Here is a 14,229-nt window from a genome sequence, read left to right as displayed (position 1 = left end):
GTAGCAAAAAGGTTGCAGAGATTACAGGTACAGTTTCACCATATCTTTTGAGAGGTTTATCTGAAAACAATTCTTGGAATTTATTTAAGAAAATGGCATTTAAAGACGGGGAAGAGCCAAATAATCCAAAGCTAGTAGAGATTGGAAGGGAGATCACAGAAAAGTGTGCACAAGTTCCTTTTGCTATAAGGAGCATTGGGAGTCTATTATATTTCAAAAATTCAGAAGATGATTGGTTGTACTTTAAAAACCATGAACTTTACAAAATAACTCAACAAGAAAATGATATTTTTCCAATACTTAAGTTGAGTTATGATCATCTCCCATCACACTTGAAGCAATGTTTTGCCTTTTGTTCGTTGTTTCCAAAAGATTATGAAATTGAAATGGAGGTGTTGATTCAGTTATGGATAGCTCAAGGCTTTCTTCATTCAACATATGGAAATAGACATCTTGAAGATATTGGTCGCGAATATTTTATGGATTTGCTTTGGAGGTCGTTTTTCCAAGACGTACAAAGAGATATAGTTGGTGAAATAGGAAAGTGCAAAATGCATGACCTTATTCATGATCTTGCACAGTTAGTAGCAGGTGAGGAGTGCACAATTTTATATCCAGATAGAGAAAAAGTAGTTGGAAGAACTCGTCATGTGGCATTTCATTCTTCAAATTCATTACCAGATATTCCTGCTCTTTTGCCCAAGCCTAACAAAATGAGAACACTTCTTCTAGGCATTCCAATACTTCCAAGACTTGATGATGAACTTAACTTGAACAATGCAGTACTTGAGTTGAATAAGTCAGTATCTAATACACTTATTTCAAGTTTTAAATGCTTGCGTGCTTTGAATTTGAGTCAGTCGAGTATTCAAAAAGTGCCGAATTCCATTGGCAAGTTAGAGCATTTAAGATTTTTAGATCTGTCTAGGAATAAAGATATCAAACTACTCCCCGCTTCTATAACTAAATTGCAGAATTTGCAAACACTAAGACTAGACTATTGTCTTAAACTTAAAGAATTGCCAGAAGAGACTAGAAACTTAATCAGCCTAAGGCATCTTGGACTAGATGGGTGTAATAGCTTAACGCATATGCCTCCTGGACTTATAAAGTTGACCGCTCTCCAAACATTGTCCCTATACATTTTAGGGAAGAAAAAAAGTTCTCTCTCCAAGCCAATGGGTGGGCTAGGGGACCTGGATGGTTTAGATGAGTTGAGAGGAGATTTATGGATCAAGGGTTTAGAGCACTCGAGATCTTCTGCATCAGAAGCAAAGGCTGCAAACTTGGAGAGGAAGCGACATCTTCAATGGCTGATATTAGAGTGGGACCGAGAATCTAGTGATGAAAGTGATAAGGCAATTGCAAATGATGAACAACTATTGCAAAACCTTCGGCCGCACCTAAATTTGAATTTATTATCTATATTTGGGTATGCAGGTGTGACGTTATCTAGTTGGGTGTCCTCACTCTCAAATTTGACTGCTATTCAAATAGCGAATTGTAAGTGGCTTCAACATATCCCACCATTGGACCGATTCCCTTTTCTGGAGCGTCTTTATCTTAAAAACTTGAGTGAGCTGAAGTACATAGGCAATGATGGTAGTGACGTGTCCTCTTCTCCCCTGAAAATTCTCAGAACCCTCACACTTATTAATTTGCCAAAGTTGAGTGGATGGCGAAAGACGAGGGAAACAGATCATCTTCCATTATTTCCTTCATTTCCTTCCCTTTATCATTTATTTATCAGTAATTGCTCTATGATGTACCTAACAATATCCTCCTCTTCCTCTCCCTTTTCTGATCTCTCCAAATTGAAGCATCTTTATCTTGAGGAATTAGAGGAACTTGAATATCTGCCACTAGAGTGGCTGCAAAACCTCACTTCTCTTGAGGCCCTGGGGATTTGGGATTGTCGTAAAATGAGAGTATCAATTTCTCCACTCTTTCAACATCTCACCTCACTTGAAAATCTGTCTATTCTTCGCTGCAAAGAACTTATTAGCAATGAGAATGAAGATGGGGCACATGGCCTTGGACCTACAAGATTTGGTCATCTATCTATCGTAGGCGTTCCAAATTTGGTTTCTCTCCCAAGAGAGCTTAGAGATGTTACCACTCTGCAAGGGATTCAAATTATGGATTGCCCTAGTTTGGTGTCTTTACCAGAGTGGATAGGCGATCTCACTTCACTTAAGGAGCTTGGAGTCGTAAATTGTCCGAATTTAATGTCACTGCCTGAAGGTATGTGCCGCCTCACCTCTTTACGTCGTTTGACAATTGCGGAGTGTCCTTGCTTGGAGGAAAGATGTGAACAAGGAACTGGAGAGGATTGGCCAAAGATTGCTCATGTCCCAAACTTTCGAAATGGCGGCGATGGTAATCGTAAAGAATGGGGAGCAAGCCTAATTCACCAAACTCTTAAGGTTTTTAAGTCACCAATTAGAGAATAATTTTTTTCTTCTTATTGTTCCTCTTTCTTTTACTCTGTCAGGCTTTTGATATATATCTCATTTAATTTTAGATGCAGGAACAAAGTAAGGTTATAAAGACGCTTCCTCAGACCTTGTCGACAATCAGATTTGTGCAAAGCTCTAACTTTTACAGTATTTTTTCCTTTCTTTCACTTCAATGGCATTTCTAGTATTGTTTTCTCTTTTATTTTTTTTAATATTTCTTTTGTTTCCCTTTGAAAATTAAATTCTACAAACGGTAGCATCACGTATTAGGTAGAAGACTTATAATTAATAGATGAGGGAAGTCAATCCCATCCCAAATTTTCACAAAAATTTAATACAAATTTGCATTACTGTGTTAGGATTTTCCTCAGTGTCAAATGTAGATTCTGTTGAACGAATGGATAAAATTTACATTTTTATTATTTTCATTGAAAATTTTTGGGTTATTGTTGAATTTATTATTTTGTTTTTTAATCGAAAGCAGCTATTCATGAAATGGGTTGTGGGAATCATGTGGATATTTCTACAATCTGTTTGGATAAGACAAATTCATTTCTTCAAAGAGACTTGGTATAATTGAGTTTCTCTCTTTTATCTGATGGTGGAATTGTATTAGTGATACGTATACCAATGTTAAAATGCCAAATGCTATTCCTTCTTCCTTATTTCACTTGCAGATACAATTGAAGCAATTGAAGCATTTCTGATTTATGATTTTAGAGAATTTCTGATTTATCGGATTTCATATGTAGAAACAATTGAAGCACGGACATACATGGATTTAAGATTTGGAGCCAACCCGAAACTTTTTCACTCTGCAGCTAAGCATTTAGTTGAGAAGTCGGGAATTTGAGATGGAAAAATTAAGAAAAATCATAAGGTGCTGAAAGCTGAAGCAGTAGATATTAGACTTGGAGTGGATCAGGAGGCGTTTGTGAAAAGGGTGCTCCATGTCAATTGCCGAAAAAGAGACAATTCCTCTTATACGTGCTGGCCTGTAACTTTTATTTTTCTTTGCCCCTGATCCCATGCTCCATTTCCTCCTGCCTCGGAATTGTGTCCTTTTCACTTAACTCATTCCTTCCTTGATCGAAAAAGTATCATTTCACAACAGAGGCCAAGAAGGGAGCTTTAAAATGAAGCTCTTCTTTTTTGCCCTTTTGAAGGAAACCCTGGGAAAGTGGTGGGGAGCTGGGAGTTGGGCTCAAGAGTTGTTTGGGTATTTTCCTGGATTTCTATATGATTTTTAAAATGTGTTTGATGGCTTTGTTTCGATTAGAAGCACGATCTTGATATTGAAATCTGGACATGCACAACTAGTGTTTGAATATTAGGAGTTATTATCCATTTTGTTAATGTAGAATATTTGGGTATCTTATGATTATGGGGTAGATTTAAGATTTATTCTTATACTCTTAATGCATGATACCTTATGTCCCTTGATGAGATAATATGTATTGGACATCCATTTATATTTTTATGCCTTCCTCTGTTATTTGATGAACAAGAAAAATGGGAACATCTTTGTGATTTTGAACGGAGTATGTGATAGTTACATAATTTTGATAAAAACTGACATAAATTGCAGGTCTGTCAGCTTGAGCAGCAACTGTTTGATCATGTTTTCCTATCTTCTTCAAAGGATGTTTCAAGTTTGGCTCCATGGATTAGTCCTCTATTTATTAATCAAATATTCTCCTCTTTTTCCATGTGGTGCCATGGTTGAGGCTTATTCAATAGAAAGTATAATTTGTAATACAGTGGGGATCAATCAGAGTTTTCATGGCTATGATCTAGTTAGCTTAACCAACTTCAATTTCATGTGCTTTTTTGTAACTTTACAAAGTTGAACTGAAGTTTGTGACTTTGTTTTGCAGCTTGATGTGATATTGCAACTCAGATACAAGTGAAGGAAGATAGATCTTAGAGGAGGTTTGCTACTTATGATTAAGTTGTCTTTTAGCTTATAATTTGTTCTTCATTTTATGTTTCTCTTGTGGACCAAAGAGGAGGTCATATTTTGAATGAAGTTTGATAATTGTTTGCAAAGAATGGGTGCATTGATCTATCATTTTATTATGCATTTTTCTCTCCAATTTACAGCTTACTTTATATAGAGATAGCTGAGAGACCTGGATTACTGGTAGAAATCATCAATATTATTGCTGATTTCAACATTGATGTGGAATCAGCAGAGAATGATGCAGAAGTATGCTCTCTCTCTCTCTCTCTCTCTCTCTTTATGTGTTTAAAAATCCTCTGTTTAAATGCCAGTGATCGGTATTGGATAAAAGACTTATGGTAGACCAGAGAAGTCAAACCCATCCCAAATTTTCATGGAAACTCAAATAAATTTTTGCATAACTCTTAGTATTCTCATAATAAAATGCATATTTAGAGAGATTCTTTTTATTATTATTGCTACATGAGTCATTGTTGATGAATTGATTTTACCTTTTTATTGTTTTCATTGGAAAATTTTGAGTTATTGTTGAGTTTATTATTTGGTTTTTTGACGGTCAACAGAGACTTGCATAAAAAATCATCAATTGATGAAGTGGATGTGAGAATCATAGGGAGATTTCTACAATATTCTGGGATATGTTAGCCTCACTTGTACTCAAAACAATGGGAACTATACAGAGCACTTTCTTGATGAGGAAGATCGGGTGAGTAAATTGTGCAAGCATGCTAAGCCTCTGAAAGGGGACATTCAACTAACCATATTAATTTCAATTTTTAAAAACTATTCTGCCTACAATTTGTTGAGCAACTTTTATTAGCATTTAGAACTTAAAAGACATGATCAAAAATCTTAGCTGTCCTTAAAAGCCACCTAACAAGTATTTTGCATTTGCAGGTTTCTTCCACTTCCTTGAAACTTGAAAGCATTTTAATCCCAAAAGACAGTGAGAATGCTTGCTTGTCTCCAAGTAGAATCGGTTGTTGTGCTCCAAGGGTACTGATTGGAATTGAAGATCATGTTAGCCAACCACTCTGTTTATGTGTCTCTTGTTAGCGCAGTGCTTCAGTTAGTGCTTCCTTTGCATATATTCTTTGCAATTTATATTCGTGGTTCTGTTATATCTAAATAGGCTTTTAAGAAGTCAGTGACATTTAATGGTGCACCATTAGCGTCCACTAAAGTGGAAGCTGATAGTCTTAAAAAACTAAAAAATAAAGCAACCAGCAGCACCCAAACGAAAGTGGACGCTGATGGTTTTAGTAGAAGCTAATGATCCCAAAAACAAAAAAAAATAAAGCAACCATTAGCGTCCAAACGAAAGTGGATGCTGATGGTTGCACTATTAAGTGGACGCTAATGGTCTCAAAAACTAAAAAAATAAAGCAACCATCAGCGTCCAAACGAAAGTGAACGCTGATGGTTGACAAATGTCTCTAGGTGCTAGAAAGGAGAGGAGAGGAGGCGGCATCCCCAAACTTATCAGTTCTAGGTGGAGGCCCAATACTTGATTATCTTCAAAGAGGTGAATATTCGCTAAGGTGGAGATTGTTGGAACAAGTGGCTCATATTCTACTACTGGCCCATTGGATGTAATTAGTTTATGTGGCCTTGGGGATAAATAAGTTTTAGAGGGTATTTTGGGGTTTTCCAAAATATTTACAATTAGGGTTTTCCTATAAATATGTTATGTTGTAACCGTAAATCATTGAATAGTAAAATATAGTCGCACTCTCTCTGTGGACGTAGGCACATTGTCGAACCACGTAAATCTGTGTCTTGACTCTCTCTTGATCTCTCATTTTGATTCCATATTATTCATCATTGTTGTGCACGGTAACAACACTTTCCTTCTTGCAATGATTGGTATATGCACAGTTATATTTTACTAGTGGGTGTTTGGACTGTATTGGTTTCTCTTGTATTGTGTTTTTAATGAAGATTTTAACTTTAGAAAATGAAGATGCAGAGTTATCATGCATACCATTGTAAGAGAAGGAGGATTCTATCCTGGAACCTGGAAGACCGGCCAAAACTGACAAGGCTGCCATTTTGAGTGATGCTATGTGAGTGGTGGCCCAGTTACAAAGTGAAGCCCAGAAGCTAAATGAATCAAATGAAGATTAAAGAATTGAAGGTGGGATTTTTTCAGAGTAACAACTTTCTTTTATATGTTTGAAGGATGTACTTCATTTAGAAACTGCTACTTCATCAACATTTCCCTTTTCTTGTGCAGGCTGAGAAGAATAAGCTTCGTGATGAGAAGCAGAGGCTCAAGGCGGACCAAGAGAAGTTTGATTTGAAATATAGATGCTTCTTCATACCTTTGTGACAATCAAATATATGCAAAGCTCTAACATTTCTAGTATTGTTTCCAATCTTTCACTTCATTGGGATTTCCAGTATTGTTTTCTTTTTTAATTTTTTCTTGCGTTTTTGTTTGAAATATAAATTCTGCCACGTAAAAGACTTATAATAGATCAGGGAAATCAATCCCATCCCAAATTTTTACAAAACTTCAATATAAATTTTGCACTACGTACTCTGTTACGATTTTATCAAATATCAAATGTAGATCATATTGCACAATTTGGGAATGCTCTTTTCATTATTATTGCTGTTGGAGCCTAACTGCAAGTAGTTCCATCAATGGATGAAATTTACACTTTCATTATTTTCATTAGAAATTTTTGAGTTATTGTTGAATTTATTATTTGGTTTTTTGATTGAAAGCAGCAATTCATGAAATTGGTTATGGGAATTAGGTGGAAATTTCTACAATCTATTTGGATATGACAATCTCACTTCTTCCAAGTGACTAATTTTGACGGTTTATACCCACTTATTTCTAAGAAGGAAGAGACAAACAAGAGACTTGGTATAACTTTCTCTCTTTTTTCCGATAGTGGAATTTATTTCAGAATTTGCTGCATCTTTAACTTCTTTAGGCATAGAATATAGAAACACCTATACCAATGTTAAAATGCCAATGGTATTTTGGAGAATTTCTGATTTTCACTCTTAAGGGTTTTGATATTTTGGAGAATTTCTGATTTTCAATCTATGCTAAAACAATTAAAGCAGTGACATACATGGATTTAAGATTTGAAACATTCTGCAATAAGTTGACAAGTCGGTAAATAGATCGTATATTGTCCTATGTTCCTCATCATCTTGCTTTTTAAGAATTGAAAGTAAATATTGAATATTTCACATTAATATTACAAGTTTAATAGTTCAATTATACCACAACTGGATTCTTCGAGGGCACTAAATGTAACATGTGCTTATTGGATTTTGTTGAGTTTAAACACATGGGTGGAAAAGAATTTAAGTTTCATATTAAAAAGATTAGACAAGTATGAATAGTTAATGTAACACAATTAAACCCAATGACAATAATTTTTTTTTTCAATTACAACTTGAAAGGAATTCCAATTGCATAATGGTGTGCTCATCTGCACAACAGGCTTTCCATTGAAAGATTTTTCTTGCATGCAGGCTAATTAGCAGTCTTATTCAAGTATTCTACCGTATTCCTTTCTCATAAAACTATTATATCTGAACAAGTCGACTTGGCATCTCAAAACTGTCTTGTTGACCAAATGTTCTCGTCATTTTCCTTGTTGTGCCATGGCTAGGCTTATTCAGTAGAAAGTACAATTAGTAATACAATGGGAATCAGAGTTTTCATGGCTATGAGCTAGTTAGCTCAACCAACTTCAATTTCATGTGTTTTGTGTAACTTTACAAGGTCGAACTGAAGTTTGTGATTTTGTTCTGCAGCTTGATATTGATATTGCAACTCATATACAAGTCAAGGAAGATGGACCAAAGAGGAGGTTTGCTACTTGTGATGAAGTTGTCTTTTAGCATTATAATTTGTTTTTTATTTTTATTTTTTTATTTTAATGTTTCTCTTGTGGTTCTACTTCTACATTTGCACGAACCAACCTATTGGGAGGTCATACTCTGAATGAGTTTAATACTTGTTTGCAAAGAATGGGTTCATTGATCTATCATCTTATTTTTCTTTCTTTTTTTTTTCTGCAATTTATAGCTTACTTTATATAGAGACGGCAGATAGACCTGGATTACTAGTAGAAATCCTCAAAATTATTGCTGATATCAACATTGTTGTAGAATCAGCAGAGATTGACGTAGAAGTATGGTCTCTCTCTCTCTGTAAATTGTACTAAATCATTCTTGAGCTATAAAATTCTCTGTTTAAATGCCAGTGACTCGATCCCTTCTAGTTACCTTGAAAACGACTGTTTATCAATAATGTTTAGTAGAAAAGTAGAACTGGATCAAGCTTGTTTGTCAAGTAAAACTTCTCCCATGCAATGTGTTTTTAAATTTAAAAAACGAGCATATATTTCCCATTGCTGTTTTGTGACTTGGTAATCTAGGCAGCTCATAAGAGCTTATAGTTGTGCATTTTCTGTATAATGTAGTTTCCTTGTGCATATCTTTCTCATTTTTGATATGCTGCTCAACTTCTTTAATGAATTCTTAACAGGTACTTGGAAACTGTTGTTAACAAATGTCTCTACTCCTTTTTTTCTTTTTAGGTTGATCTACGGGGGATCTCCCTTTGAGACAAAGGAGTACTGCTTTCTCTTTTGCAGCAATTAGCCTGTGATATCAATAACGATCTATCCTAAAAAACTTGTTTGGATGATAGATGTGGCTAATGTCATAATCCCAATAGATCTGATGATTGCAATGCATGTGCGGCCCATATTTGACCAAGTCTATAACATACTCAACCATCAATGTAGCTAGCCTACAATTACTAGTGTTGAGCTCACAATTGTTCAGCTTCTATTGCATGTCATGAATTCCATGCTCATCGTGACTTGTAAATGACTCTACTTTCTTTAAATCGTGCAAATTACATTAAGCCATGCTGTTAATGTATTGTGAAGGTTGTGCAAATCTCACTGGGGAGGGGTCCCAACTGAGTAGAGTCAAAATTATCATTAGGATTAGTGAAATCGGCTAGGTTCTTTGGATTTATTTCGTAGCTTCCCTTTGTTACCTTGTCCAAAGTTTTCTACTGAAATGAAATTTTGCATTTTGTATTCCATTTATTTTCCAATCTATTTTACTATGTTAATATGTTATATGATTTTGTTCTATGCTCTGTCCTAGTCAATTTAGCTGAGGTTTTTTTTTTTCTTTTACCTTCTTCGTTTTGTTTTGTTCTTCTATGTTAATTAATAAGTGGGATTTGGATAATTGATATAAAAAAAAAAAAAAAAATAAAAAATAAAAAAATAAAAAAAAATTAAACCGTAATTGGTAAAGGGGAAAAAAAAAAAAAAAAAAAAAAAAAAAAAAGCCCTAGCAATTTATTTCTAAAAAAAAAATTATTAGAACGCTTAACATCAGTGACGATTGTGTATAGTTGTCCCTAATGATATGCATATAATCATCAATGACAAGACGTTGCTGCTGAAAGGATTATTAATAGCGAAAACCTTATGTCGAAATCTGGCTTTATGACTCTGCTGATGGCAACAACAACGGTGTCACCAATTAATCAGCTGAGTCCGGTGATGGCGACACTTGGCTCTGTGCATGGTTATCTGCATTTTCCATTTTGTTTAATTTCTGATGGCATTGTTTTGCATTAGATTTGTTTTGTTTTTTGGTTGGCAGTTGGTACAATCTTTGGTGATGAGTGGATTTACAGAGTTATTCCTGCAATTTGATTCTAGAGCTTAATATTTAGGAAGAATGAGTTAGAAGTTGAAGTTATGATGACTCTCTTAAGAAACCTCATATGAGACTCATAATAGTCTTGATAAACACCAATATCAGAGCAACCAAAACAATTGTCTCATAGCCTTGATGAACACCTATATGAGGCTCCCAGCCATAACACTTCGAATTGGGAACGTGGATACATGATACTTGAGCCAGTGTGTGGCAGAAGTCCAGGGACTACGATCGATCACCATCAACATTTTCTATTCCTTAGTTGATTGGGTTTGGTTGTTACTTCGTGAAGGCAACATGCGTGGCAATGATAGCCATTAATTTGTTCTGTAACCAAAGGTTGTTCTGTAACCATTCAAAGTACAGTTTCTACTGCAACATTGTCTTCCAAAGGTTGCTCTGTAACCAATATGCGTGGCGAGTAATTGTTTTACTAGAATTCGTAACTGAACAAGCAATATGCCTGTCAGCGGGAAAGAAGCAGGATTTTGCTTTTTATTCCGACCTATCTTTCTAATCAAAATAATTAGCGGTAGGAAATCTGAGGTTCATAAGTCTCCAAAACACTATGTTTGAGAATTAACTTTTGCATGCCTTATTGCACTTCAAACGTGGGTTTAAATAGAATTAGTTTCTTCCATTAGCTGTGGAAGCGTAGTGGAATTTTCCCTGGTGTAACGGTAACGTTATTGCAGAAGGCTTCAACTCATCCTAGAGCTCACGTCTTTAATTAAGTTCTTTGGGTTAAAGAATCTACAAGAGAGTAGACAAAGGTTCTACAATCCACAATGTATAAATCAAAAATGTCGGAGAAAATGAGAATTCAAGACAGTTTGATGTTGAAGCTCAAATTAAAGCCATAAAACAAGTAGCTACTCCTACTGCAACTGAATTTTTGAGCGAGCACGAGCCGATATATTTAACAGGTGAGGCACCAAACATGAAATATTTAATTTACATCGAAGGTAAATTGATGAAGTTAAAATTCGAATTTAAGACCTTTAGTTTTAATACCTTACAAAATTACTATTTTTTTAAAAAATTTAATCAAATAAAAAAAAATTAATCATTTAATATATAATGATCGGCTATAACATTGTCAAGGCTGCGCTCGTAAAAGGTCGTGTCATTGTCGGCAAAGACTTATCACTTGGGTTCAAATAATGTGATCAAAGGATTGAATGGCCTCATAAAACAGATGTCACTAGTTTGAATCCTCATCTCCTCTTGTGTAGACATGTCAAAAGATTGAATGGCTGGAAATTGAAATAAGCCATGCCCTCATGCCTTATTTCAAGTTTTGGTCTATGGTTTCCATTCCTCTCTGCCCCATGCCCTCATGCCCCCACTCACCCTTATAAATTAAGTGAAACTATTTTTTCCCTTTTGAAGGAAACCCTGGGGAAGAGGTAGAGCTGAAAGTGGTGCCCCCTCAAGAGTCATTTGGGTATTTATCCAAATTTCTATATGTTTTTAAAAATTTGTTTAATAGCTTCGTTTGGATTAGAAGCACGATCTTGATATTTAAATCTAGAGATGCACACATTAATAGTGAAATTGGCCACAATACAAGCAAAAGTCAAAGACATGAATCATTTTTAAGGCATATAAACATGCAAAATAACATATGTTAACACCCTGAAATTTTGAAATTGCTGAGAGACACACCTCTAAATTCAACCACCCTTTATTAAGATGAGCTTGTCTAGTGTAAACCACCTTAATTTTCTTTGATGCTCGATTTATGGGGTTGGTGTAACATCCCACCCCAATGACACACAATATTGTCCGCTTTTAGCTCCCCTCGAACCAGACTTCCCAGGAGGTCACCCATCCTAGTACTACTCCAACAGAAGCACGTTTAACTGCGGAGTTCTGATGGGATCATGACCATCACGGCTTTAAAACGCGTTGTTGTCATTAAGGGTGTAGTATACATTTAAGCACATCCCCATCTTCATACTCAGGCGATGTGGGATGTCACAATCACCCATCTTCATACTCAGGCGATGTGGGACGTCACAATCACCCCTTCTTAGGACCCAGCGTCCTCGCTAGCGACCCTCATGGGATTTGCCCATTCTTGGCGTCCCCCCCAGCGAGCGCCCGCTAGCGACCTTCATGGGCTTGTGTACGCTCCCCCCATCTCAGGCTGGGCAATGGCTCTAATACCATTTGTAACATCTCACCCCAATGACACACAATATTGTCCGCTTTTGGCTTCCTTCAAACCAGACTTCCCAAGAAGTCACCCATCCTAGTACTACTCCAGCAGAAGCACGCTTAACTGCGGAGTTCTGATGGGATCATGGCCATCACGGCTTTAAAACGCGTTGTTGTCATTAAGGATGTAGTCTACATTTAAGCACATCCCCATCTCCGTACCCAGGCGATGTGGGACGTCACAATTAGGTCAGATTATGACTCAATCACACTTGAGGGAGTGTTGCAGTTCTTACTGCATAGGTCCTCATGTGCAGCTCCCAGTGAGTAAATGCTAATATAATCATGCCCAAATAAAATAGCAACAGTTAATCTCTCACACTTACCTTTTTTTAATTAGAAAAAAAAAAAAGAAATGAAAAAGAAAATGAGCTTGTCTAAGTGTCATGGCTTTGTGCAGGCAAAGGTATATGTAGACAGAGTAGCACTATTTCAAACAACACAGCCCCTTGCAAATTTCTCATTTAATAGTTCAATTATTCCACAACTGGATTCTTTGAGGGCACTAAATGCAACATGTGTTTATTGTGTTCTGTTGAGTTAAAACACATGGGTGGAAAAGAATTTAAGTTTCATATTAAAAAGATTAGACAAGTATGAATGGTTAATGTAACACAATTAAACCCAATTACAATAATTTTTTTTTTTTTTAAATTACAACTTGAAAGGAATTCCAATTGCATAATGGTGTGCTCATCTGCACAGCGGGCTTTCCATTGAAAGATTTTTCTTGGATGCAAACTAATTGGCAGTCTTACTCAATTATTCTACCGTATGCCTTTCTCATTTTCCTTCTTGTGCCATGGCTGAGGCTTATTTAGTAGAAAGTATAATTTGTAATACATTGGGAATCAGAGTTTTCATGGCTATGATCTAGTTAGCTCAACCAACTTCAATTTCATGTGTTTTCGGTAACTTTACAGGTTTGAACTGAAGTTTGTGATTTTGTTATGCAGCTTGATGTTGATATTGCAACTCAGATACAAGTGAAGGAAGATGGACATAAGAGAAGGTTCGCTACTTGTGATTAAGTTGTCTTTTAGCATTGTAATTTGTTGTTCATTTTTATGTTTCTCTTGTGGTTCTACGTACCTTCGCAGGATCCAACCTGTTGGGTGGTCATATTCTGAATGAAGTTTGATACTTGTTTGCAAAGAATGGTTGCATTAATCTACCATCTTATTATGTATTTTTCTCTCCAATTTACAGCTTACTTTGTATAGAGACAGCAGATAGACCTAGATTACTGGTAGAAATCATCAAAATTATTGCTGATATGTGGAATCAGCAGAGATTAACGCAGAAGTATTCTCTCTCTCTGTGTTTAAATTGAACCAAATCATCCTTGAGCTATAAAAATCCCCTGTTTAAATTGTGTGCTTCAAGATTTGATTTATGGTTCATTGCATTTTGTGAGGCTTTTGGACCAGATGCCAGTGACTCGATCCCTTCTAGCTACCTTGAAAACGATTAGTTATCAATAATGTTTAGTAAAAAAGCAAAACTAGATCAAGCTTGTTTGTCAAGTAAACCTTCTCCTATGCAATGTATTTTTAAATTTTAAAAATGAGCATATATTTCCCATTGCTGTTTTGTGACATGGTAATCTTGGCAGCACATAAGAGCCTATGGTTGTGCATTTTCAGTATAATGTACGTAGTTTCCTTGTGCTTATCTTCTTTTCATATATGATATGCTGCTCAACTTCTTAAATGAATTCTTGATAGGTACTAGGAAACTGTTGTTAACAAATGTCCTTGCTCCTTTTTGTTTTATTCAAGTTAATGTATGAGGAGATCCTGTCACTGGTTTCTATCCCTCTGAGCTAAGGAGCAATTAGCGCGTGATATCAGTAAC

At 35.8% G+C, this 14,229-nt stretch overlaps 1 protein-coding gene and 1 long non-coding RNA gene across 2 annotated transcripts; both read left to right on the top strand.

Moving 5' to 3' along the window:
- The first annotated feature begins 386 nt into the window (after positions 1–386).
- LOC132181628 (putative disease resistance protein RGA3) lies at positions 387–4,358 on the top strand. Its single transcript, XM_059594879.1, has 4 exons — positions 387–2,426; positions 2,525–2,584; positions 2,944–4,202; positions 4,337–4,358. The coding sequence occupies exons 1-3, from the start codon at positions 387–389 to the stop codon at positions 3,037–3,039; spliced, it is 2,196 nt and encodes a 731-aa protein (XP_059450862.1). The 3' UTR covers positions 3,040–4,202; positions 4,337–4,358.
- Positions 4,359–5,517: 1,159 nt separating this feature from the next.
- LOC132180402 (uncharacterized) lies at positions 5,518–9,464 on the top strand. Its single transcript, XR_009440142.1, has 5 exons — positions 5,518–6,559; positions 6,659–6,787; positions 7,159–7,300; positions 8,209–8,264; positions 8,997–9,464. It is a non-coding gene; the product is annotated as an uncharacterized LOC132180402 (long non-coding RNA).
- The last annotated feature ends 4,765 nt before the right edge of the window (positions 9,465–14,229 follow it).

The sequence above is a fragment of the Corylus avellana genome, chromosome ca5 (genome assembly GCF_901000735.1).
Source record: "Corylus avellana chromosome ca5, CavTom2PMs-1.0".
NCBI classification, from domain to species: Eukaryota; Viridiplantae; Streptophyta; class Magnoliopsida; order Fagales; family Betulaceae; genus Corylus; species Corylus avellana.
The sequence above is the reverse complement of the archived record's forward strand: the minus strand, read 5'-3'. Positions and strand labels throughout refer to the sequence as shown.

What these genes read in the sequence shown, in the direction of transcription:
- LOC132181628 (XM_059594879.1), top strand. Translation starts at nt 387, where the DNA reads ATGGAGGTGTTGATTCAGTTATGGATAGCTCAAGGCTTTCTTCATTCA. An exon ending in TAATTCACCAAACTCTTAAG is followed by an intron (nt 2,427 to 2,524) that starts GTTTTTAAGTCA and finishes ATTTAATTTTAG; the next exon opens with ATGCAGGAACAAAGTAAGGT. An exon ending in CCTTGTCGACAATCAGATTT is followed by an intron (nt 2,585 to 2,943) that starts GTGCAAAGCTCT and finishes AATCGAAAGCAG; the next exon opens with CTATTCATGAAATGGGTTGT.